Source organism: Danio rerio, chromosome 9, assembly GCF_049306965.1.
Source record: "Danio rerio strain Tuebingen ecotype United States chromosome 9, GRCz12tu, whole genome shotgun sequence".
Classification (NCBI taxonomy): Eukaryota; Metazoa; Chordata; class Actinopteri; order Cypriniformes; family Danionidae; genus Danio; species Danio rerio.
Window position 1 is genome coordinate 1,933,958 of NC_133184.1, and position 24,477 is coordinate 1,958,434.

The 24,477-nt window shown below is 35.7% G+C and overlaps 2 protein-coding genes and 1 non-coding gene across 5 annotated transcripts; all 3 read right to left on the reverse strand.

Annotated features, from left to right (window-relative positions):
• Positions 1-354: 354 nt before the first annotated feature.
• hoxd3a (homeobox D3a) lies at positions 355-23,014 on the reverse strand. 3 transcript variants are annotated; one of them, XM_073911581.1, is made up of 4 exons: positions 22,921-23,014; positions 5,045-5,107; positions 2,179-2,720; positions 355-1,964 (listed from the first exon to the last, which is right to left on the reverse strand). In XM_073911581.1, exons 3-4 carry the CDS (start codon positions 2,618-2,620, stop codon positions 1,216-1,218), a joined length of 1,191 nt encoding a protein of 396 aa, XP_073767682.1. In that variant the 5' UTR covers positions 2,621-2,720; positions 5,045-5,107; positions 22,921-23,014; the 3' UTR covers positions 355-1,215. The 3 variants fall into 3 exon arrangements, with proteins under 3 accessions (XP_073767682.1, XP_021334277.1, NP_571200.1); XM_021478602.3 differs by having other exon boundaries at positions 2,179-2,723; NM_131125.1 differs by lacking the exons at positions 5,045-5,107; positions 22,921-23,014 and having other exon boundaries at positions 582-1,964; positions 2,179-2,620.
• hoxd4a (homeobox D4a) lies at positions 12,984-14,622 on the reverse strand. The gene is made up of 2 exons (NM_001126445.2): positions 13,926-14,622; positions 12,984-13,533 (listed from the first exon to the last, which is right to left on the reverse strand). The coding sequence occupies exons 1-2, from the start codon at positions 14,392-14,394 to the stop codon at positions 13,232-13,234; spliced, it is 771 nt and encodes a 256-aa protein (NP_001119917.1). The 5' UTR covers positions 14,395-14,622; the 3' UTR covers positions 12,984-13,231.
• mir10b-1 (microRNA 10b-1) lies at positions 16,574-16,651 on the reverse strand. The gene has a single exon (NR_029923.1). It is a non-coding gene; the product is annotated as a microRNA 10b-1 (primary transcript).
• Positions 23,015-24,477: the final 1,463 nt, after the last annotated feature.

Consider the following 24,477-nt stretch of genomic DNA (forward strand, 5'->3'; position numbering starts at 1 on the left):
TCAATACTAAAATCTCTGCTAAATTGCCTGTTTATGAATTGTGTGGTTATGCAGATAATTTCAAATGACCAAAATAAAAACGATAGCAATGTCTTGTGGTTTGCTATTGTGTTTTGTGAACAGCCGTCATACGGGCACGCGCACATTCGCGCGCATCTGGATGGGGGTGAGCGCGAAGGTGCCTCCTTTGTTTACTATCCTTATGTTTCCAAAATGGCGCCTCCGCCTTGTGAGTTGGGCGATATCCAAGTTGGATATCTATTAATTTCCACGCCCAGTATGAAGATTTTAATTAATTTATGGTCAATATGAGATTGAAACTCGTGAATGAATATACTGATGTAGAATTCGCAATTTCACGTGTTTAGCGTAAGCACTTTATTTACAAAATGTTCAACACAATAAAATATAACATTTCCATATCGTTACCATTTCATCCTTTTATGCATGGACAGTGCAACTTGCAAAATAGCATTTATAATGAACATAAGGATGTGTCGTTAGGTGCTGGTGCTGTAAGCAACATGATAACCATTGCCAAATTCCCAAGTATAATAATTACAATTTCAAAATTCTAGTTAGTTCTTCATTTTCACAATATTTTATTACTGAATGAAGAAGGGAATACACCAATCTCACATTATTACCTTGTTTGCACCAGTTCAAAGAAATGCCTTCTGCTCCAAAATAAATTCTACACCTGCTATATAAATAATATACATGAGAATATAAATAATGTGCGTTAATTAAAACGATAAATAATAAATATAATACTCAGTCATTATAAATGCTTGTCATACAATCTTGGTGGAAAATAAATAATGGTATGGCGAAAAACCCGTGAGTAACAGACGACGCGATGGTTTTTAATCCTCTACAAAAACCCACCTCTATAAAGACGAATGTCTATACGGTCAAATCTACAGAACTTACCTTCAAGTATAATACGTCATGGAAATTGCCCTCATTATTGCCGATTCGGTTCTTTGGAGAACCCGGCAACAAACAACCTTGTGTGTGTCTTCAACAGTCAAAGAGAAATGGACCACAGCTATTATTATTAAAAAATAATTACAATCATAGCAGTAATAGTAATATCAATAATAATACAGGATAATACGTTATGTTTCTCTCCGAGTGTAGTTTTTATAAATTAGTTTAGCTAGTGAGGTAATACAAAAAGCGACCCTTCGCTTGAGCACACAGATGGGATCCTTACAGGTGCGTGAGTTTGGGCGCATCCTGCAGCCTTCCCTGAGACGCATGATGAGAGCTGAGGTCTGTGTATGTGGGGTGGGGGTCACACGGTCCGTGGTGGTGGTTACCCGGAATCTGAGCGGCACAGCTGTAGTCCACACTAGCGGATGAGGGATGGGGAAGATGACCGAGGTTGAACATGGGGCCGGAGGCTGGCATTGAATCAACGAAGTTTCCCCCGACGTACACGGGGCTACTTTGTAAATTAGCATTAGCAAAGCTACCGTTCCCCTGCATGCTGTGGTGGTCGTACTCTGTTCCCGGGTACCTTTTCTGCTGCGGTATGCAGCCGCCCAATGGCGCCGTGTATGCCGCCAAGCCGTATATATTCTGCTGCGGCTTGGCGAATGACGGAGGCGACGGCGCGTCGTAGCTGAGGCTGTTTACGTTCGGAAGCTGACCAGAATATCCAATGTGATTCGAGCCACTTAACGGCGGGCTCCTGTCCGGAGAGTGTCCTAAGGGAGAGTGCATTATGCCTTTAGATTTCTGATCTTTTTTGTACTTCATCCTTCTGTTTTGAAACCAGATCTTTATTTGGCGCTCGGTGAGGTTGAGCAGATTGGCCATCTCCACTCTTCTGGGGCGACACAGGTAGCGGTTGAAATGAAACTCCTTCTCCAGCTCGACTAGCTGGGCGCTGGTGTAGGCAGTGCGCACTCGTTTCGACGCAGGGCCAGGCGGACTCTTGTCATCGCAGGTTTCTCCTGAACACAAAGAGCAGAAATGTGCAATGGATTAATTGTGTTACACAGCCTATTACATCACTTAAAGGCCAAAGCGAGACAGCCTACTGTAAACAAAAGGAACTGGGTCATAATGATAGTAGCTGTCTCCGACTGTAGTTATTCATCTTATACTGGGTAGATAAAACTATTCTCTCCAGCCGCGCACACACACTCACTCAAGCAAAGCCCATACCTGCTGCTGGGCAGTTGGTGCTTTTCTGCTTTGCATTTTGGCGGGTCTCTTTCATCCAGGGGAAAATTTGCTTGGAGATGACTGGGGTGGCAGTGCTGGATCCATTAGAGCTGGGGGATTTCTTTTTTTGTGTGGAGTTAGTGCTGGGGCTGGGAGAGCTGGCCGCTAATGGAGCAGCCTGCTGCTGCTCACTGATACTCTCTGGCTGACTGTTGCCCTGACTGGCACTTGGTCGCATACAACTGCCATTGATGTCTCCGTTTTTATGGGTTGCTTGCCGGACTGATGTAGTTTGAATTGGACAAATTGGGCTTTGATAGTCATTCTCTATACTGGAGGATGAGAAGCCCTGGTGTGTTGGACCGTACGTGTAGGAGTCAGATTTAGGGTACGAATATCCTCCGAAAAGTCCAGCATTGTCATAATAAGTGGCTTTCTGCATTGCGAAGGTTCAAACTTAGAGATCCTGTGAACTCCTGTCCAATAGCATGGACTTGTGAATCACGTGATTGGAGCTTCCCACAGATTTTCTGTCCTTTGACCTGCTAAGAAAATAAGCCAGTTTTAGTAAAGATTGCATTGACCTTGAAACAATCATGGATACGAGATCACAAAGAATGAGACCTCATATTTAAATAATAAAAACCTCCATAAATGCATACACCACTATGCCTTTTTGCAAATCTAAACATCATGTAAATGGATCCCACTGCAAATTAAATCATGGCCTCTTCACCATTCAAATATCAGATGAACAAAGATTTCTCCCAATTCTGCAATTACTGGTGTCAGATGTTAAGCTTGATTCCATTTCTCCTCCTTATATTGAGGATTTCATGAATATTGCTTAACAAATTATATTTTCATAATGCATTACACCACAGATGGCAAAGTTATAGGAAAATAGTAGTTGTATTTATTGTCCTTTGTTTCCTTAGCTAGGCTATTCATCTCAAACTCTTCTTTTGTCATCTTGTGTCTTTAGACCAACATAACATATGGCCTCCCACCTCTGCGTAAATCAAGTTGGAAAATGGACAGATTGAACATAGTTTTGCACCATTGTGTTTGTTTAATATTTTTCTAAAAATAAAAAGATAAACTTTTACAACACACAAAAAACCTTCACACTTCACCACATCTTAACCATAGAAAATGTAATGTTGTGTGCAGCCACCTTTCATCAATGGCCTTTCCCTCTCTCTCTCTCTTACTCTTGACAAGCCAAACCCCTTCATCTTTTCACTTTCAGAACTTTAGGCAAGAATGCAACACGATGGTTAAAGTTTAACTTGTGCTAAAAGTACCCCATTGAGTGAAACTAGACGGCAACAGAAGGAGAATCAGCATTTCTCTTCAAACAATATCCCTTTCTTTTCTCACTCGTTGCTCTCTACGAGACAATTTGGGGGGTTTTCTGGGCTTTCAAATTTCGCTCGAGCAAGCATTAATTTGATATCACTATATAGGTATATTTTAAGGAAATATCTCTCAACCTTAACGTAAAAAAACAATAAGTCGCTGTTTACCCCTAATTTATACATTTGAAAACATTTAGTAGGAAGTATTCAATGTCATAGCATCATTTGACCAGATCACAACAATAAAGTAGATCGTGTGATGTATGAGACTTGTTTTTTTAAATTATACAACTTAATCACAAGAAGAAAGTGAATAAAATCTTAAAAATATTTGTAAGCAAATGCCATGAGCATATTTTGTGCTCTCTGTAATTTCACACCTGATAAATGTGGACAATTATTATTATTATTATTATTATTTTGTTCTATACTATTGGTTAATTCTCTATTTGATGCCTCAGTCGGTCTTAAATAAAATAATAATAATAATTGCTTATTAATTTGTGTTATTATGACATGGTTATTATTTAAGCGTTGGACTAGTTTCCCACCAAAGGGCCGACGTGAGTTGCAGGTGTGGTTTGGTTGGTATACCAAAGTCCTAACCTGAATATAATATAATTACATCACTTCAAAGTCTTTCTTCCTTTCTTTCCTTCTTTCTATAGTCATATTCTAAACATAGTTTTTTTTTTACCCTAGTGACTGTAGCCCGTGCTCAATACAGTAGTTATTAGACGGCCTGAAGCTCCGCACGATACATATCAATGCACCTGTCATTGTGGAGCCCGACAAAATTTATGACTGGCCATACTACAGCCGTAAATGCCTCACAGAGGGGCGAGAAGAAAAGCACTCCTCAAGACTTGGTACCGTCAGAGGGGTAAAACTCTAAGCGTAGGAGGAAGGCTGGGGGCAAGAATGTCCCGCTAAAGCCAGAGCCTACAGCCCGCCAGTATAAATCCAGCCACTGCCGTAATTCACACACTGTTGTCTTGAACGGTCTTTAACTACTTTGTAATGGGACTCCCTTTACTTCAATTGCGCGGATAACTGTGGATTTTACTGTAAATTCGGAAGAAAAGGGCGGATGGCAATATTTGTATTGGTTTTGCTTGCTTTTTATTTCATTATCGTCACCTTTATTTATTTCTAAAGCGCTTTAGACAATGTCGATTGTGTTAAAACATATATCGACAGGATAATGTTGTTTTTTACACACGTTTAAAAGTGTTGTATTAGGTTATTAAAATGTTTAAACATAGACTTCTATGATTATTATTATTTTTTTTTAATCTACGGATTGTTTTCTTTTCTGGCCCATATATTATTTGCTGTATTGTATTGTATTATGTGCCATATATTACCGTCTCTATATTGTCTTGTGTCTCTATATTATTTCAAAGGTTACCTGGAATAATATAGAGTCACTAGACAACACAGAGAAGCTTCGAAGCAATAAATCTAGCTTTATTTCGGTGCAAGTTTATGAACAAATATCTTACCGTAGTCTGTGGTTTTCTCTCTTCTCTTTCTCCTCAAACAATCCTCATAATTTTGACGGCGACCTGAAGAATACAAAAACATTTTAATTATTTATATTTTTCTTCGTCCAACTCCGAGTTTCAGTCAAGATCAGGGATGTTCCAGATTATTCCTGGTACTTATATGACCAGCACCGTTTTGTATATGGTTTCGATAGCAAAATGACAGCTATTCGTGTGGTTTTGCAATCAAAACGTGAATTTACGTCTATGAGTGTTGACAATTTTTACAACCACAAATTTATTACATTTTAACATGATGTCCCATTTAAATAAACTAATTTATGTTGCCCGTAGATTGGACTGGATTTGCGAAAGCAGCCAAAGCTGTAGCTGAGAGCGAAAAAAAAACTGACATAAGCGATTTTACACAAAGAGATGTTGGCCAAAATATTTAGCACTCATAAGCCTTTTGGGTGACCTTTGGCTTGCTCTCCAATAACTCACTGATTAATGAACAACGGACGGAAGGGACTCAAGTCACAATGCAATCCACACCACACAACTTTTTCACCGGGTATTTTAAAACCAAGCGAGAGCCTGAAGACTAGATTTAAATCCTCATCCTACACGAGCGATGACCTGTTCTCCTCTACACTGAAAATTCTTTAGAAAACATAAGACGAGGACAACAACTTTCAACCGAGCCATGGGATTAATACAACTAATAATGCTGTTGTTTTATTGTGCCGGACTACAGCGTTGCCATATGTAATGTAAACAAGCGGATTTATGTAGCACGTATTTTAAACCTGTGTGTCATGTTCAAAGTCTTAATGGGAATGTAAATGTAGCGAGCAGACCAGCCGAACATGGTCTGCCTTTATTAGGCAACTGTGTTTTCGCCTACGCACTCCCACGGTAAGTTTGGTACTCATAATAGAACAATAGGTTGTGAAAAAATAATAGACTCTCTGGAGGTCGATGTGTAAATATATTCTTGCAAATATGTGTCTTAATTGCATGCCCTTTTTATGTTTTGTGTGGCTAACAATTTAGGCCCTAGTTTTAATATTATGCAATTAAAATATTGTTGCAAGGTGAGGAAAAGTCCTCTAACGCATCAAATAATCAAAAACGAATTTTTCAATTATTTGTATTTGTTAGATATTGCAAAAATAAGACATGCAAGATCAGAAATGCATGTTTTGCTAAAGAAATGCATAACAATATTGAATTACTGTGTGTAAATAATCAAAAGCGCTCGGCTGAAAATGTAAAATAATTTATTTTTGTGCTCAGACATGAAAAATTAAGCAAAATTGAACGTAATCATTCAAAGGAACAATTGAGATATATTAGATATTTAAACTTAAATATAAAACACACTACCAGCTCAGTTTTTAAATATCAAAATGCTTTTACTTCTTGTCCTAAAACTATAAACATTACAATTTTATAAAAAAAAACTATGGCCATACATGGTTCCCATGAACAATTAGAAATTGGGTAATGCAATTTTTTGAATCCCCAAAACTATAAATAACAATGCATACATTGCATTCTAAAATAATGTGAATATATGAAAACAATGATTTTTGAAAGAATACCCCAACCCACATATGTCATGTCGAACATCGCATTGACTATAACATAAATTAAAGTGATTAACGATCTCACAATGTATGACACAGATGTTTTATGCTGTGCATAGCCAACTCAGCTACCGGAATAAATATGTACATCTAAAAAAAACTGCAACTCTAAAATTATATGACTGAAATTACCTTACATGCTAACCTTATAAAACAGTCAAGGTTGCGCAAAGATGTAAACTAATGTCAGTTTTTTTCTACTGTGTCTTCAAATCGCATTTGCTTAGTTGGTAGGCGACGACATTAATAAAGATCAGCTGCTTTGAATGGAATAAATCATATTTTTACGCCGGCCTAATGTAAACCCACGCTTAAAGGTTACGTTTTGCAATGCAATTGCTTACCTGTGATGTCAATTTATTATATAGCCGTGCTTCTTAGTCTCAATATCTCTCAGTTCAGCTGCTCGGATATATCCTTCACCCTTTGTCTATAGACAGTACTGTCTTAAAACTGATCTCGCGCTTTTCCAGGCATTTCCATATACCAATGCAGACAGTATTCCCGAAAGAATGGGAGCCACTCACTCAGCTACCAATAAAAAGCCAAGAAGGTCTTCTTAATCCAAAACGAAATATTACTTGCAATCAGCTTCCCATTTGAAAAGCGTTTTACAGAGGCACGCTCACCGAATGAGTCGACATTAGTATATTTCGGAAACCTTATCATGACAAATAAAGGCGCTGCCTTAAAATACAAGCATATTTGTTCACGTGATCCGGATCGCAGATTGTCCTGATTGAGACTGCTACTCCAACCAGCTTCACCTCACAAATACATTTTAAAAGCAAGAGCACTAACATTCCCTCCAGCTGCACCATCATCGTACAATCATTTTGCACAAGATCTCTGTCCTTTCTCTGCCACTGTCTCACAGCAATAAAGAGCTATTTGATATGGTCTTAAAACACAGGTATACTAAAATAATAATAATAGCAAACGTTCAAAAGAAACACAAATATATTGCTTTTTAAAATTAGGTTTTGTTTTATTTAATTATCGCATAGCCTAATTCGAGGATCATGTTATTATTGTTTTCATATTTTCACCATGTTTTATTATGTTTCTGCACACTCTTTTTTTATTTTACGCAGCTTTTCGGATCAGAGCATTGTTGAAAGCAACAACATTACAATTTTTTGGTTTGTTTTATTAAAAAGGAGCATGATCAGGTATAGCTGGTGCTTTTTGCCCGCTGAATTTACTACATTATAGGCTGCAAGAAACCACTGAAATATTGTTTGACTATTATGGTTTAGGCAATGACAGGAATATATGACCTCGTCAGCCAAAGAGATTCATCAAAATCATCCCAAATTCTACATTGTTCTTCTGGAAAAGCATTGCTCTTTATTTGAGCATGAAGTATACACATTTATATTTTCAATGTCTACATTTTTATTTGTTATGCAAATATGTGCATTTTCTTGTGTTTTCCGATTACAAATGTAATGTATTTTTGAATGCATTTATTCTATATTCACCCTGTACTTTTTAATCCACAAGACAGAATTTCAGCGGTTAAATGCAATCAGTTTGGTTGTATGTATTGTTGTGCTGTTTGGATGTGTGTCTGAACGGTGAGATGGAGATGAAACGATTGGGAACGCGGCCGAGCGCAGGATTGTCCTGAGGAGAGGATGCGAGTCGTCTCCCCTTGCAGCATATGTTCACGGGCTAATAAAAGTGAAAGATTTACAGTCCACGCCCGGCCCCCAACAGCCTCTCACCCTTTCAGGAATTACTGAGCATGATTTACAACGATGCAGATCACCGTCATCCCTCTCCAACAGTTCGAGCCACTTTATGGATACATCTACGATTATAACGCACCATTACTAAACACGTGTGGGCGTTGAGAAGTTTTGGACATCAGTGAAATGTATTGTTTTTTTGATAGATGCCATTATTATTGTTTGGTTGGTGGGGTTGTTTCGATCTTCAAAAATTCCATTTGCATTTAACTTCAATAACTATGCATATGAATAACTGTGTGATGATTGTCCAGTTCTACAGATGAATTCTAGTCTGTGTCGTTTTTAATCAAAACAAACACACATACACACACGTCTCCACAAATGGTCGCGACTAAATAGGGGAAGAAACAGCATCTTTGACGGATTATAAATCACAAAGAGGCCTTCGTTAAAGCCCTGGCGGCTAAGAAATAAACAGCTCGGTGCACTTCGCATTTTTCTCAGAAACGCATCAATATAACATTAAATTTCTAGAGAAAATATTTACTATTCTGCATTCTGAATGCTCTAAAAGTGAACGTGCTGTTACTGAACTGCTCTTATTCATTGATACAGGTTTAGAGACTACATGCTGAAGCTATTAAAGGAGAGAGAAAAAATCACAATGAGCCTGAAGTTCAGTCTGTCCGCGACGAAGACTGAATCAAAGGACACTATTCATCAAAAATCTGACAGATATGTTTATTCGCTGTCTCGCGGCAAATATTAATCTTAAATGTTTACCTACCGATCTTCCATTGGATGAAAAGCTGTACGAATGTGCAGGCTGCGGTGGTGTGAGAAACAGGACCGTTTGGATATTATTTTCTTGGATCTCTTCAGTTTTCAAGTCTGATAGAGTCCTCGCGATTAATGACGATGCCGTGTTTCTAGGGGACGTGCTGCATTAATTATTTAGACAATCACGTGGTCAAACAAAAAAAGATATAGAACGGAACCATATACCGAATTCTGTCTCGGGATGTCGACAGCGCAGTTTGATTTATCTTAACGGCTGGTCTCGATGGGCGAACACATTTTCAGCGAACAGCTGGAAATCAAAAATGGCCGTTTGAGAGGCATTGTGAGAGCGGCGGTGGTAGTCGGTGCAGTGTCATTGCAAATGGAACTGCGTATGGCTCCCATTTATTCTGTTCAGACATCCAGGTCAATACTCAGATTGCCTTAAACACTAAAGGCGAAAACAATGGAGGGATCCCCTGCGTTGTATCACAAGGTTTATCAAGCGAATGTTAGAATGTATATAGAGAAATTTAGAATAGGTTATATAAACCCAAATGTACCAAATTAAATGCAATAAACCCCTGAAATTCAGTCTAGGGTTGAAAAGTAGAGGGTGAATATAGAATAAATGCTCATGAAGAGTTTAGATACAAAAAACTCTAATTGCCATCTATTCTTCTAAAATTAGCATTTTTATCAGGCTCCTGTTAGGCTTGAGTTATATCACTTTTATGGCATAGAATAATCCCTTTTTTGGTCTTCAAAGTGAAACAACTCAACATAAACAAAGGAAGCTGAGAAAAATATTCATTTTCGATGGAAATTTCAGACGGCACTTAGAGGATTTTGCATCTGAACTCATCATATATATATATATGCATACATACATCACATTTTAGGTTTTAGACTATATAATATGGGGACAGTATACATATTCAAATAGTCTATATTCAAATGTTTTATATGGTTGCATGCACGTTTAAAAATCGATCATTGCCCTATTCCTGTTGCAATAAACTTAAAAATGAATGAAAGTGTGTATTGTTCTCTCTCTCTCTCTGTCTCTCTCTCTCTCTCCCTCTCTCTTATTCTCTCTTTAACATGGTTAAAAAGGTTTGGAAAGATCAGTGATGTACAGATACAAAGTATTTCCACATTTCCCCACACAATTAAATGGATTAAATATTAGCAGATATATAGTAAGTACAATTTTACGATGAAAGGTTGGTAAAACATAACCAAATATGCTTATTTTCATGCACACACTTACACGTTTACATAAGTAGGGACCCATTATATTATTATTATTATTATTATTATTATTATTATTATTTTATTTACACACTCTAAAAATAAGGGTTGTATGGATGTATTAACAAAATGTGGACAAACCTAAACTCTGGATAAATAGGTTTTATTTATGATAACATTAAAAGCCCAATGGTTGGTTTTTCGTCCATATTTGACCCAAACGTAGGTTGAAACAACCCTGCAATCTTAGACTGCAGCAAACTATAGCATTAGCGTATATGTGTGCTTAATTTATATATATATATATATATATATATATATATATATATATATATATATATATATATATATATATATATATGTGTATATATATATATATATATATATATATATATATATATATATATATATATATATATATATATATATATATATATATATATACAGTTTTACAATTTAAGACGTCCCTAAATAGAGACTTATTTAGATTTTGGGCGGTTTAGCTCGGTTTTGGGTATACATTTGCCTCCAAAACATGGTAGGTACACAAAGGTAGCCAACACACAAACGCATGCACACTTTTCTAGAGCTGATGGACAACTGTGTTTTGGAATGGAGAACATAAGATGGGAAAAAATGCCAACTAAAAACAAAATTATTATAAATATAACAAGAAACTCTTAACAAATTACCAACGACCATATACGCTTTAACAAATGCACTTTTTTTGCCCAAATTTTGGTAAAATATAGACGAATCCAACCGCTTTGTTAAAGATGGGTCATAGATTCGACAAAAAAATCTCAGCAATTGGGTTTGTCCATAGTTTACTTATATTTTGGGTTAAAATTACCCAGCATTTTAAGAGTACATATATGTGGTAATTGCTAACTAACAGCACAGTTTTATGATATACATTTTTATAAGTATAAAATACTATATACATATTTCTCATAATTCTCTATTTAAGAGCAGAGGAACCCGTCTTTTTCTAGTCCATGAACCATGCACTATAAATATGGTATTAATAAAGCTTTTACATTATATATTTAGCCTGGTAAAGCAAAACAACTGGTGGTGTGGTTATGATTTATATCTTTACTATTATTTACTATTACCACCTTTATTTTATTGTGCAAGACAGAAATTGATTATGCACAAATTTTGAAAACTTACACGCCATGGCAGTCACCGCAAAAGCAAGCAAGCATGAATACAGAGCAAAATATTTGTTGTTGAAAGCTTAAAAACCTCGACACTTATTTTTGATGCATCTGTGTGCAAAAAAGCGTTTGAGGGAACCGGCTGAAGGTCCATCGGGTCACGAGTGTAGAGGTCAGTGCTCGCGGCTGAAAAGCGTCTGTAATGCAACAGAAACTGTGTCCTCTGGATGAACCTGCCCGCAAGGCTTTTGTTGAACTTCTGTAAAAATACCCTTTCATGCTCTCAACGTGAATGCTTCAGTGTGAAGACTGCATGTATGCCTCGTGTTTTTGTTTAAGGAGACAAAGACACCACGATGATAGCAGAGCGTCTAAGTTTAATCACTGCTGGAAAACCATTTCGGACTCAATCCCCTCTTCTGAAATAACACAACATGTATGAAAGTGCTTGATAAAACGCGTTCCTCCCATCTCAAAAAGTTTCTTTAAAACACAACACGAAGCAGTCCATCACCTCTGCATATATTTATTTAATTACTGCAAAATATGCCTGTAGAAAATATGCACAATATACAGAAATATATACATATATAAGAACTTAAAAACGGAATTTGATAATTATGGAACGGATAATTACGTTCACAACATAAAGCTTTTAACATTATATTTAATAAATAGAAGGTTCAAACATCTGGAGGGCTAAACGTGTGTCTAAAATGCTAAATAAAAAGCTGCTTTTCAAGAACTTCAGGCAACATTTGGAAGACGGATAGATTGCTACTTTAGTCGTAGCTATTTGTTTACAAAGATGCCGAGCGGGATTTATAGTGGAGTGTAAGGCAAGGAATATTCGTGTTAAAAAAGATATTTTCTTATTGAATTAAATAGGACAAGAGGCTGCAGTAAACAACTGAGAATCATCTGCAACGAATTTTTAATAAAATATACACAAGTTAAAAATTAAAGACTGAAATAGTCTTAAAGTAAGCAAACGAGGCGCGCACAGAAAGAGGGCTTCGGGGATATTTTTGTTCACCTTTCAGTTCACGAATAAATAATTTCACCAGGCAAGGATATTTTTTCTACTATTAAACTCATTTTATTTTTTTATTATATTATTTGCACCCAGTCGACTTTAATGCAAAAAAAGCGGTAAACATTCATAGTTAATTATACGGGGGGTATTGCCTTGCTTAAGTTCTGTCTAACGATTAAGTTAAGATAAACTGGCGCGCCACAGGCATAAACCTGCCATAATTTCTTTAAAAAAGGACATTTGTGATTAAAATACAGAGATTTTCCAAAATAACGAATTGAATTGGATCACTAAAAGACCATGCTCTCAAATAAATTTGGCAAGTTTGTGTAAAATCGTAAGCTTTATGACGTTTTACTGTACCTCGTGGTGATTTGTGAACCATCATTCGATGCCTCATATCCTCTTTGCCTCTCATACAAAGGGTTACAATATTTGAAATATTGGGAATTGTAACGCAAAGCAGCTTTTACGCTGCATTAAGTCATGGTGTGTGCTTCAGCTTCTCAGTTTTTGGCACTTAGACCCAACATGTCATGATTTTCTACCATGCAATGTCAAATTAAGCATTGTCTATTACATACAGTTCATCTGTACATCTGAAGGGAGGGAGAGATATCCACTTATAAAGTTGTGATCTCTGTCTGGCTGTCCTTCTGAGCGTGTTGTGCATGCTGATTTCCAACTGATGCCGATCTTCCTTTCGTGTTTGGTAGTTTGTGATCCTTTTTCCATTTCATTCTCCTGTTCTGAAACCAGATTTTAATCTGTCTTTCAGAAAGACAGAGTGTGTGCGCGATCTCGATGCGACGCCGTCTTGTTAGATACCTGTTAAAATGAAACTCCTTCTCTAGTTCGAGAACCTGCTGTCTTGTGTAGGCTGTCCGAGAACGTTTGGGTTCAGGTCCTGTGTAATCCGGGTTCACTGTGAAGGACAAAATCACACTTTTGCATTAAACAAAATCTGCAAACATATCCGATCCACTCATTTTCAAATATCTAAACTTTTACCAAAAGTAACAAGCACTTCTTTAAAGTGAAATAGCAGATTTTAAGTGTCTGTGATTTAAAAATAAAAAAGTTTATCATGGCTAAATTGTTTAAATCAAAGCTTCGGGCCAAGTGGACTCTCAATACTGCAAGAGTGGCCAACACAGCTAGCGGCCTATTTCCTAAGCAATAAAAATTTATGGCTGGTGTAATTGGCGGCCCCTTCAGAGGAACCCATAAATATTTCACTCAATGATTTTAACTGTGGCTAAAACAGCAGAATAGGGATGGCCTATGCGAGCAGACAGCAAAGAGAGTGGATCTTACCCGTAGTAACGTGCACTTTCTTCATCCACGGGTAAACTACAGCAGGCTGCTTCGTTGGTATCCCGTTCTGGGTCTTTGTGTTTTGTTGTTGTCCACCAGTCCTCGATCCGGAAATCTGGACCGCGGGACACTGCTCTGTCTGTGCAGGGAAAGGGCTAGGGGTGCTGGCTTGATCCTGCACATGACCCCGCGGCTGCACCGACGAGCCCTGGACAGTGCTACAACTGTAAGGCTGTTCAGAGTAGTTTGACCGTGAATAGATTCCGGGATGCTGGAAATCAGTGTCCTGCGACGGACTGTAGTAGCCTGGGCTCTGTTCAGGTATATAGCTGTTCTGAGAATATTCCTCGCAAGGAGGAAATTTGGGATCCACATACTTGGAGTTCACCATGTACGAACTCATGGCCATTAATTTCTGAAGGTAGGAAATACTAATTTTTCTCGAGTTGTCTTTTTTTCCTCCCTCCATAAAGCCCTCCTACTTGCTGTCAACTGAATAAAGTTAGCCTACCATGTGACCAGCTTGGCCAATCGAGGTGGAGGGACTTCATCAACCGAGAAGAAGCTGTGCACACCTAGTAGTGATTTTTACAAACTTCACATTATCTCTCAATTAGGATGGAAATAACACAATATAAAATTTTATTGATTAAATACCCATATAAAAGAAAGAGACAAGGAGGAAAGCAGTGCTGGGACTCATGCAATAGCCAATTGTTCATCATCATATGGGAGGATCTCTATTTACACATTAGATGCTATCATAAAAACATGTTCTCATGCCACATAACCAAGCATGTGTGTGTGAGTGTATAACATTTTTTGTAAATTAATATTCAACTAAGCTAAATCAAACCCAGCCCAGGCATTTTGACTGGTAAAAACAAAACAATACAAAAGATAAAAACGGTCCAGGGCACAAAAAGAGACGCATAAAGCCTGCAGACAATTGATGAAGACCGTCTTTGTCATGTAGAGGTCACACAGAAGTTACTGGAGTCTCATCGTTCCAGCGCTTCTCATCCTTTCAGCTCGCTGTATAGGGCGCCCTGGTTCGCCATCAATGCGCCGTGCCAATCAATAATCAAACAGCACATAAAAGAAAATAATCGTATGGCAGCTCATAAGGTAAGACCAGGGAGCAAAGTGAGTTAACATTCATACAAAAATATTACTAATGTTAATTACTGCTCCCTGCGTCTTTTAAGAAGAACTAAACTGTAGGATTTGGTATTTAAAATGTTAAAATGTTCAGGAGACCTTTATAAAAAGTGTAAAAATGGGGGTTTGATTGTAATATTCGACACTGTAGAAAATTATATGATCAGTTAGTCATGACATCATGTGTTTTCATTTTTATAAACTAAGTTAATCATGTTCTAACCTAACTTTGTAGCTACGCAAGCGGTTTTAAGTCAGTTTGACATAATATAAGTTCAATGGACTCATAAAGCTCATAAGGTTACTTTAAAAAAAATCAAATTTTTTCGAGTACCTTGGACTGATTTTTGTAGTTTATTCTATTAAATCCCTTACCCAGAGTTAGCATTAGTTAAGCTACATCTGAGCACTTTTTGTTTGATTTAGGATTTTTGGACTCTTAAGGTTAATTTGATAAAAAAAAATTAAGGCAACCAGGATTTGTTAACAGTGTAGAATAAGAACCCTTTTGGGATTCCATTCAGTTCAAAGCTCTTAATAGAACACGTTCTTTTAATGTGAAGAACATTCCACACATTCGTTTGAATTTAAATTAAATTAAATTTCTGGGTTGTTGTATTCCAACGTTGGGTCAAATATAGACAAACCCAAACGTTTTGGTTAAAAATGTTATTTAAATTAAATTAGTAAGAAATTACCCAATTTTTGGGTTTGTTTATAATTGACCAAACATTGCATTACGCCAAACAAGCATTTTCTTTAGTGTGAAGAACGTTTGTGAGATGGAAATGTTCAATAGGCCTAGTTGAACGTCCATCAAGTAACCATCGACAGCAATAAAAAAGTCAATGTTCACTAAGAAAGCGCAGCAAAAAGCATCACAACAGAAGTTATTAAAATAATATGCATAATCAGCATATGAATATCAGTTGATTTTCTTAATTAATGGTCATCTGTGTTGCCAGGTGCCGTCTTCCAACATATATACGCAATTTATATTGCCTGTACACTGTACAAAAAACATCCGGGTTGTCTTAAATTTTAACCTGAATCAAATTAACCTTATTCCAAAAATCCAAAATCAACCAAAAAGTGCTCAGGGGTAGCTTTTAATAATGTGTCGGTGCTCTTTGTGTAAGGTATTCATCAGAATAAACAGCAAACATCAGTCCAAGGCACTCGAAAAATTTGGAAAAATTTTTTTTTTTAAAAGTACCCCCATGAGCTTTATGAGTCCATTGAACTTATATTATGTTAAACTAACTTAAAACAGCTTGCGTAACTTATAAAGTTAAGTTAGAACATAAATTGAGTTAGAACATTTACTTGGTTGTAAAGAATTAAAAGCACATGACTAATTGATCATATATAAATATTTTACAGTGTAGACTACATTAGATAGCAAAACAAACAAACAAACAAACAAACAAACAAACAAACAAACAAACAGTGCATTCAGATAAAGTGTTTTTCGAAGTTATTGCATCGACCATATACTCCCCTAGAATCGAATCTGTGAATGTTATTTTTTCACACAAATTCGGTTCTACAGGGTATATATAGACGACGGCATATATTCACCAACTGACCAAAAATATCGAGAAAAAAGGCTTAATTTCTCAACGTACAATTAAGCCATTAAACTGTTTTCTCTTAGGTTTTCATGAAATTTAATATCATGTCCATGGTACTCGTGGTGCTTAAAAAATCTATTATAATACCCAACATGTTCCATAGCGAAGACATATTTTCAGAAGGAGCTCTCTCATAGCATTATGTCTCAGACCTAATATTTAAATCCGACTACTAATTATAACTAAATAATTTGTTCATTCGATAAATCTAAAAAAAAAAAAAAAAAAAAAACACACACACACACACACACAAGTACAACTGAAATCATAATCCGCCAGGTGAGGATTGAAGACGTACATGCTACTCACTCTGTGATGTGCCATGGCAAGCAAATTGATCAGGTGGTCTCAAAACTGTGCGTGAAGAAGCATATAAAGGAAGGGTAAAGGTCGACGGGTCAAGCCGAATCATTTACAACACACATCACAATGTTTCATTATTTTTTGTAAGTCGACAGCAGTAGCGGAAAAGGAGGAAAGTTCATGGATAATACATGACCTCTTCTGATAAGCAGCTAATGTGGCCCACCGCGCCTGTTCAGAGACAGGCTTCTTCAAAAGCTTGTAGTCTTAAAAAATATTAGCATCTAGAACTAATAATTATCAATCTAATTATATCGTTTAATTTGATTAACACTGACGCTAACCTCATTTTTTTTCTACAGGAGTATTTAACATGATTTAAAAATATCAGCAAAGCCACACGAGAAACACATCAACATATTTTAAATTTGCATTCAATAATTTGCAAAGTATAACAACATTATGCGTGATGTTTTACTACTTAATAGTGATTATAGCATTTTAGCATACAAATAAATAGTAAATTTTAAAAGACGCAAAGGCTTTATAATTCTGGCGGCCTTTCGCTCTTTATATAAGATAAATATAATATTAGATTTTTTGTGTGCGTTTTTATTATCACATGTACCCAGTTAATATTTTTCTTTCTATTTTAAATAAGACATGTGAATCTTATCTATTTTGTTAGACAGCGTGACCTGTGTTTCACCTTGAATTGCGACTTGTTCAGGCGGGTCAAAGCCGAGTTACTGAACAAAAGAATTAGAGAGTCATCATTTCTATTAAACTCTAAGTTACGCTTAAATAAAACGACCTTATGTTGATTTTAATTTATATATTTGTGCATGCACCTTTATATAAGTCGTATCCGTGCATATAGGGTGAAAATGATTAAATTTTCCAGTTAACTAAGTTGGAAATGTATACGCTTGTAGATTTCTAGGTTTAGATAGGTCATTGTTTATTAATCGATATGTTATTGTTTAGTACGATATTTTATACTTATACAAAAAGTTATCTATATAAAAAGAAAATAAGTTATAGAACGATGAAATATAGTTATTTCCCCATTCAAGTGTTTTACTAATATTAAACATTTTAAAAATACACATATTTTTTATTGTTTATAGACTTCACAGTTATAACTCAATAATTAAATAGCACGCAATCGTCATTCAGCTGATATAATGTTTGGCTAAAGCAGTGGCTAAATTATTATGTTTGTATTTACCTTTATAATATGAACATAATTTAATTGCTATTCTTAATCCAAAGCATTTAATACAGGTATTAATTATCATGGCTTTCTAAGCAGACAGTGTTTATTTAAATTTAAATATAATTATTAAAATAAAGTATAAATAACGACAGAAATGACTCTTTTGCCTGGGGGCGCTAGAGAGCTTGTCAATATAACCCCGAAAACCTGCTTATTAAAGTTCACTTATAATCCAGGGAAGTGCGTGTATAGTTCAATTCAATTCATCTTTATTTCTACAGCGCTTTTACAATGTAGATTGTGCCAAAGCAGTTTAACATAGATGTTCTAGATAATTGAAACTGTGTCAGTACAGGTTTCAGAGTTAATAGTGAATAAATAGACTACTACTTCGTTTTGTCACATTTAATTCTGCACATAAAGCCCCGCAAAACAACCTGTAAAGTTGTGACTCTAATTTGTAAATCAAATGCAAAGCAAAACATTTATATATACCATATAGACTAATATAAAACATTCAATGTAGTGCAGTCGTATTTATAAATACAGTCAGCAAAAGACTACTCTAAATATATGCGTATTTCACACTCTGAAGTCATTATAGACTGCAATAATATTTGACATATTAAACATTCCCAAGGCTTTTAAATAATTGCATTTTAATACATTTAGTGCATTTTAAGAAATAATATTAATAATAACAGCAACAATTCGATACAAGAAAACCCCCCAAGAGCAAAGGAAACGATCTTTCATAACGTGGCGCCACAACTGCATCAAAAACGGACTACTGCATAACATTTACGTCATCTCCATTACAACCATTTTTCCCCCTCTCCATAGTTATCCAACCACCCAAAGCTGCGCAACAACACACGATGAGTTCACAGAAACAAACCAGAGCTGGCTTTGAAGGCTGACTTTAGCTTTGTGAAACCACAGCAAACATCACAGCACAATTCAGCCAAGTTCACTGAACCCAAGCTTACCTCCAGAAGCAGGCGTATCTCCAAAAACGCATCGGCAAATTTGTATATCCATGATCAAAATACGCGTGGAGCGTCTTTCCTCGGCGGCGATGCTGGGATCTTTTCTAAAACCGTCTGAACGACCTTTCTAATATACAATGTGAATTATATTTTGGCTTGTCAACTCCCTGGCCATAAAACAAAGTTTAATGGTATCACGTGCTTCCCCACAGCCATTCATGACAGCGCGCGGGTGCCATAAATAATCCTGAAAGTTGCACTTATTCAATAATGGCGATTACTCTGATCTCAGGAGGAAATAAAGACACGGGGTGCAATTCCCATTCACTGCACTCAGAGGGGGGAGAACTAGACTGTCGAAAACCACAGATTATTTCTTAAATCCTAGTAGGATAATGTCTGAAATATATTTTGGCGAATACGCTGCATAATTCCTAAGCAGGGCTTTGGCGTGCGCGTTATTTCGAGATCCTTCGTGGGACAAATGAGGTGTTTGTGAAATCTCTGACGTGTGAATTAATAGGGGCATTTTTCTGACTTTAAATCCAAGGTAAAATAACATATAATAAAACGCACAGTGAAAGCGGTGGGGAAAATACGCTTTAGCGCCAAATGGCGATTCATGTAAGTCACACAGGGCAGCTGGGAAACTTTTTTTATGCAGACTATATAGGCTACTAGTAGGAGACTTTATTTTTTTCCGGGAATTTAAAATTAAAATACATATAATTCTGATGAGTTAACCATAAGAGACACTGATTACTCAATTAACAGCTCAAAATATTTGCTATCTAATAAATGTAACCTATTAAAGGCTAAGCAATATGTGCACCTAATTTTTTTTTTAAAAAATCACACACATTAAAAGTACTGCATGCAGTGTTTGTCTTCAGCCTTAAAATGAAACATTTCTGTTAATATGAGAACAGTCAGGGCTGCGTTTCCCGATAACGATTGATCTTAGCACTTAAGAGCGTTTTCTACGAGTCATTTTGCGAACGTTCGTTATTGTTTCACGTGCGTTTCCCAAAAATGCACTTAACACAATTGCACGTAGCCCAGCTTTAAGTGCAACTTAGGAGTCGCTATCCGTTTGTTAAGTGCTGAAATGTCACGCTATAGAATGGCTCGTTATTGTTGCACATGTTATAGCAATCCATATAATTCTTCTTCTACTTGTGTGAATGTATATTCAACTCGAATAACATAAAAAAAAAATATTTTTGAGCCAGTTTAAAAACATAAATTAACTGGAAATGTCGTACTGTAAAAACACTGTCTTGCTCCAATCTCGCATAAAACTAATTCTAACAGTCCTTGCCGGAAATGACATCAGCATCATTTTCGATATTTATATGAAACCTTAATTAAGTAGAATTATTTATCAATTTCTTTATCAAAAATTGCTTATCTCACATCAAAATAAATAAATAAGTAAATAAATAAATAAATAAATAAATAAATAAATAAGCTCTTACATTTATTTTTGAAAAGTTTAGCCTAATTATTAATTATTATTATTTGTATATTGAATTGTGTAATGTGTAGAAAATATAAATGAATAGAGATATACGTACAAATAATATGAATAATGACTTTGAAGAGAAGTAAATTGTAGGTGCAATTTGCCGGTTGTCCAGCAGGTGCCCTCATAACTCTGTCTCCTTACGATGCACTTAAGGCTTTACGATTACTCCAGAGCACTCGTAGATCCACGAAGATTTTCAAGTGCTACTTAAGTTACGATGCTTTTGGGAAACAGACCGTAATATTAAGATCAGTCGTACGATCATTTCTACGAACTTCTTAGGCTTACGATGCTTTTGGGAAACGCAGCCCTGGCTGTTTTGTCACATGACTGCGACAACCAATCACAATCACAGGAAATGACCTCGAGGACAAAGATGCAGACAGCGGGCAAGCAAGCAGCATAGTGTTAGACAGCAGCACCACCTGCCGACCAAAGCATGCACTGCCTAGGTGTTGGCGAGCCTTCCTCATTATGGAAAACCTTTTTTTTCTCGTTCTTTCAAATTGCTAATACAGTAGTACAGCACTGCTACAAGATTTTATCTTACTATTTTAGAAGTTACTTTGAATGTCACATAACTATTACGCTATTTATAGCTATTAGTCGCAGAAATGCTGGATTATTTAAACCCAAATTGGGTAAAATTTGGTCCTATTCATTTAATAATAAAAAAATAACCTAGCAGTTGGTTTAGTCCGTATTACACCCACAATTGTGTTGAAATAACTGAGCATGTTTAAAGTGTAACTATTACATATATTTCTTAGATAATAATTCAATATAGTTATACTTGGCAGCCAAGAAGTTATGCATGCTTTAAATATATATATATATATATATATATATATATATATATATATATATATATATATATATATATATATATATATATATATATATATATATATATATTAAAGCATGCAAATATATATTAAAGCATGCATAACTTATTGGCTGCCAAGTATAACTATATCTATATATATCTATATATCTAAATGAGTTTTGAAATAAGAATTTAATTTAAAAGAATAAAGGAAAATTGGTTGTAAGTGGTTTGCAATTACCTTCTCATAGTTATGAAGGAAATAGTTTTTATAAAAGCACGTTTTTATAAAAGTTTTATATATAATAATCAACAATATCTTATTTCAATAAACTATTTGCCTGTATTACAAGTTAAAACCATCAAAAAGTAGCGTATTTAGTAGGCTAAGTGAATAAATGTTATCTTCGTTTTGGTTACGGTTTCCTCGTTTGTAGGCTCCTCTCGCCTGTTTTTGCCGCATTGCAGAGAGGTTGTAAATACCTCTGCAGCGGCCTGTCAGCTGACTGTGAAATACTGTCTTTGTTCCGCAGACCCTCTCTCTCTCTTCCCCAAAAAAACTGCGCCATTCTCACCATAAAGGGTGGCATACATTAAAACGAACAACATCTGCACCTCCACAGTTTCATAAACTTTCAGAATCAACAGTTTTACAATGCAAATCGCTGTTTTCATGCATGAGTAGATTATTGTGGAGGAAATAATGCCTGAACATAAATACAGAATCGTTATTTTAATGCACAGAATGAAGATATATATTTTGCAACTATATATAAATGCCATAAATTGTGTTAATGGTCGAATAAATTGTGTTATCGACTTGTAAATTTTATAAGTAAACGTAGTGGCAAAATATAGTAAATATGCGTTAGCAGTTGGTGGTGAACAGTGTTAATTTGAAGGTTAAATAAGATTTATAACACTAGGTAGTGACACAATAATAATACGAACACTAATGCAAATAACATCAGTGATTTTGAATTAAGCATTCATTCATAATAATGTAATAATAACAATGATGATATAATAATGTCTCAAATTAAACATTTCCAAAATGCAATGCAGTACAATACAGATTGTAAGATCTAATGAAGACCAGCAGCATTATTTTATTTAAAAATATAATTGAGCTTAAAATTAAATTAAACAGAAACACAATTTTAATTTAAAAACCAAACATCAAGCAAGATAGTTTTTTTAGCCTACTTATGCTGCTGTCACAATGTAAAACTATTATTATCACAAACGAATAACCTGCTGATCCTGTAGCTTCTGAATGACACGATGGCATTTTGGTTTCCAGCAAGTTCAATATCTTATTAAATAAAAACTTACCAAACAAAGCCGTGTAATCCATGGTTTGCCTCCGGCGATGGTGCTGAATATTATGAAGCGTGCTTCAAAGTCTGTCGTCCAGTACTGTAATGCTTGCTCTGTTTAGCTCTTGTAGCACACATCAAGCTAGCATCTGACAACACACGCAATTGGTAATGCAGGTTACCAAAGCCTCGAGTTTGTCTGCTCGATCTTTAACATAGAAAATTACATGAGCACACAGTGTATTTTGTATTTGGAGGCTTTAGCCACAGAATGTAGTGGAAAAATCGCTTGGGAAATCAGGAAAAGGGGTCATGAAGACGTTTGCGTGCTGCACATGACCAGTGGCATCCAATGACAGACGAAATAGGCTCATAAAAAGATCTATTACGAAGCTGTAAATTGTCTTGTAACAAAAAAAGGAATCTGGGCTGCCGCAAAGCCTCGAGTTTTTTGCGCATAATGACTGAGCCAGCTGCACTTCCTCAGCAAAGAAAATACAGTCACAGACATCTGCTAAGAGAGAGTGTGTCTGTGGGTGTGTGAAGGAGAGATAGCAGAAACAGAGAGACTGATAGAGAGAGAGAGAAATGGTAGACGCGCTAAAATGAATTTTATATGTGTTCTTTCGCATGAAATGTTTCAAATAAACTAATTTGATGTAATTTATTAAAGAACACGTTAGCCAAGTAAACTGGGGATCTAACAACAATAAATGCACATATAATGATTATCTACGTGCCTAAGTTTAACCTAATACTCATAATAATAATAATATACGCTGTAAATATACGCGAAAACGGCATAGACTAAGAATACGTGTATTTAGTTAATTTCTAAATGTAGGATTACCCTATGTTATATTTATACCATTAAATATAGTATTTATTCAGATTTATTAAGTCACCATAGAAATTTAAATTTAATTATAGTGGTTGGTTATTTAGCTTTTTAGGAAACCACAATGCACGGTTACAATGTTCTTTGATCAATACATATCAATCTGTTTGTCTACGTAGTTTATATAGGCTACACATATACAGACAGAAACATGGTCAATATTTTAGTTATTTTGGTTATATTTTTGTCGTCTTTTAAAACCTAAATTTAATCCCCTGCATTTGCGTTAATCTCTATTGTCTTGAGGGGGGGAAATACTGATATAGGCCGACAATGTGGACGGAGGTGTTAGATGAGATATACATACCAGGTTATTGCCGAACAATTTTTATATAGAGAGAGAGAGAGAAATCCTGATTAGGCCTATATTTAGTGTAACCTTTTTAGCACAAATAATAAATAGCTTTCGGACGGAAGTAATACAATCAAGAATATTAAAATCACTATAATAGTTAGTAATACAATTTGTATTGCTTAATAAACTGCATTTTCACCAAGAAATTGCGATATTTATTCTTTATAACCAGTTTTTAGAATGGACCACCTTCAAAAATACGCGTTTTTTGTACCCAATTATGGGTGTAATATGGACTAACGTAACTGCTGGATTTTTTTCATTAAATTAATAGCACCAAATTTAACCCAATGTTTTGGGTTAGTCAACATTTTACCAAA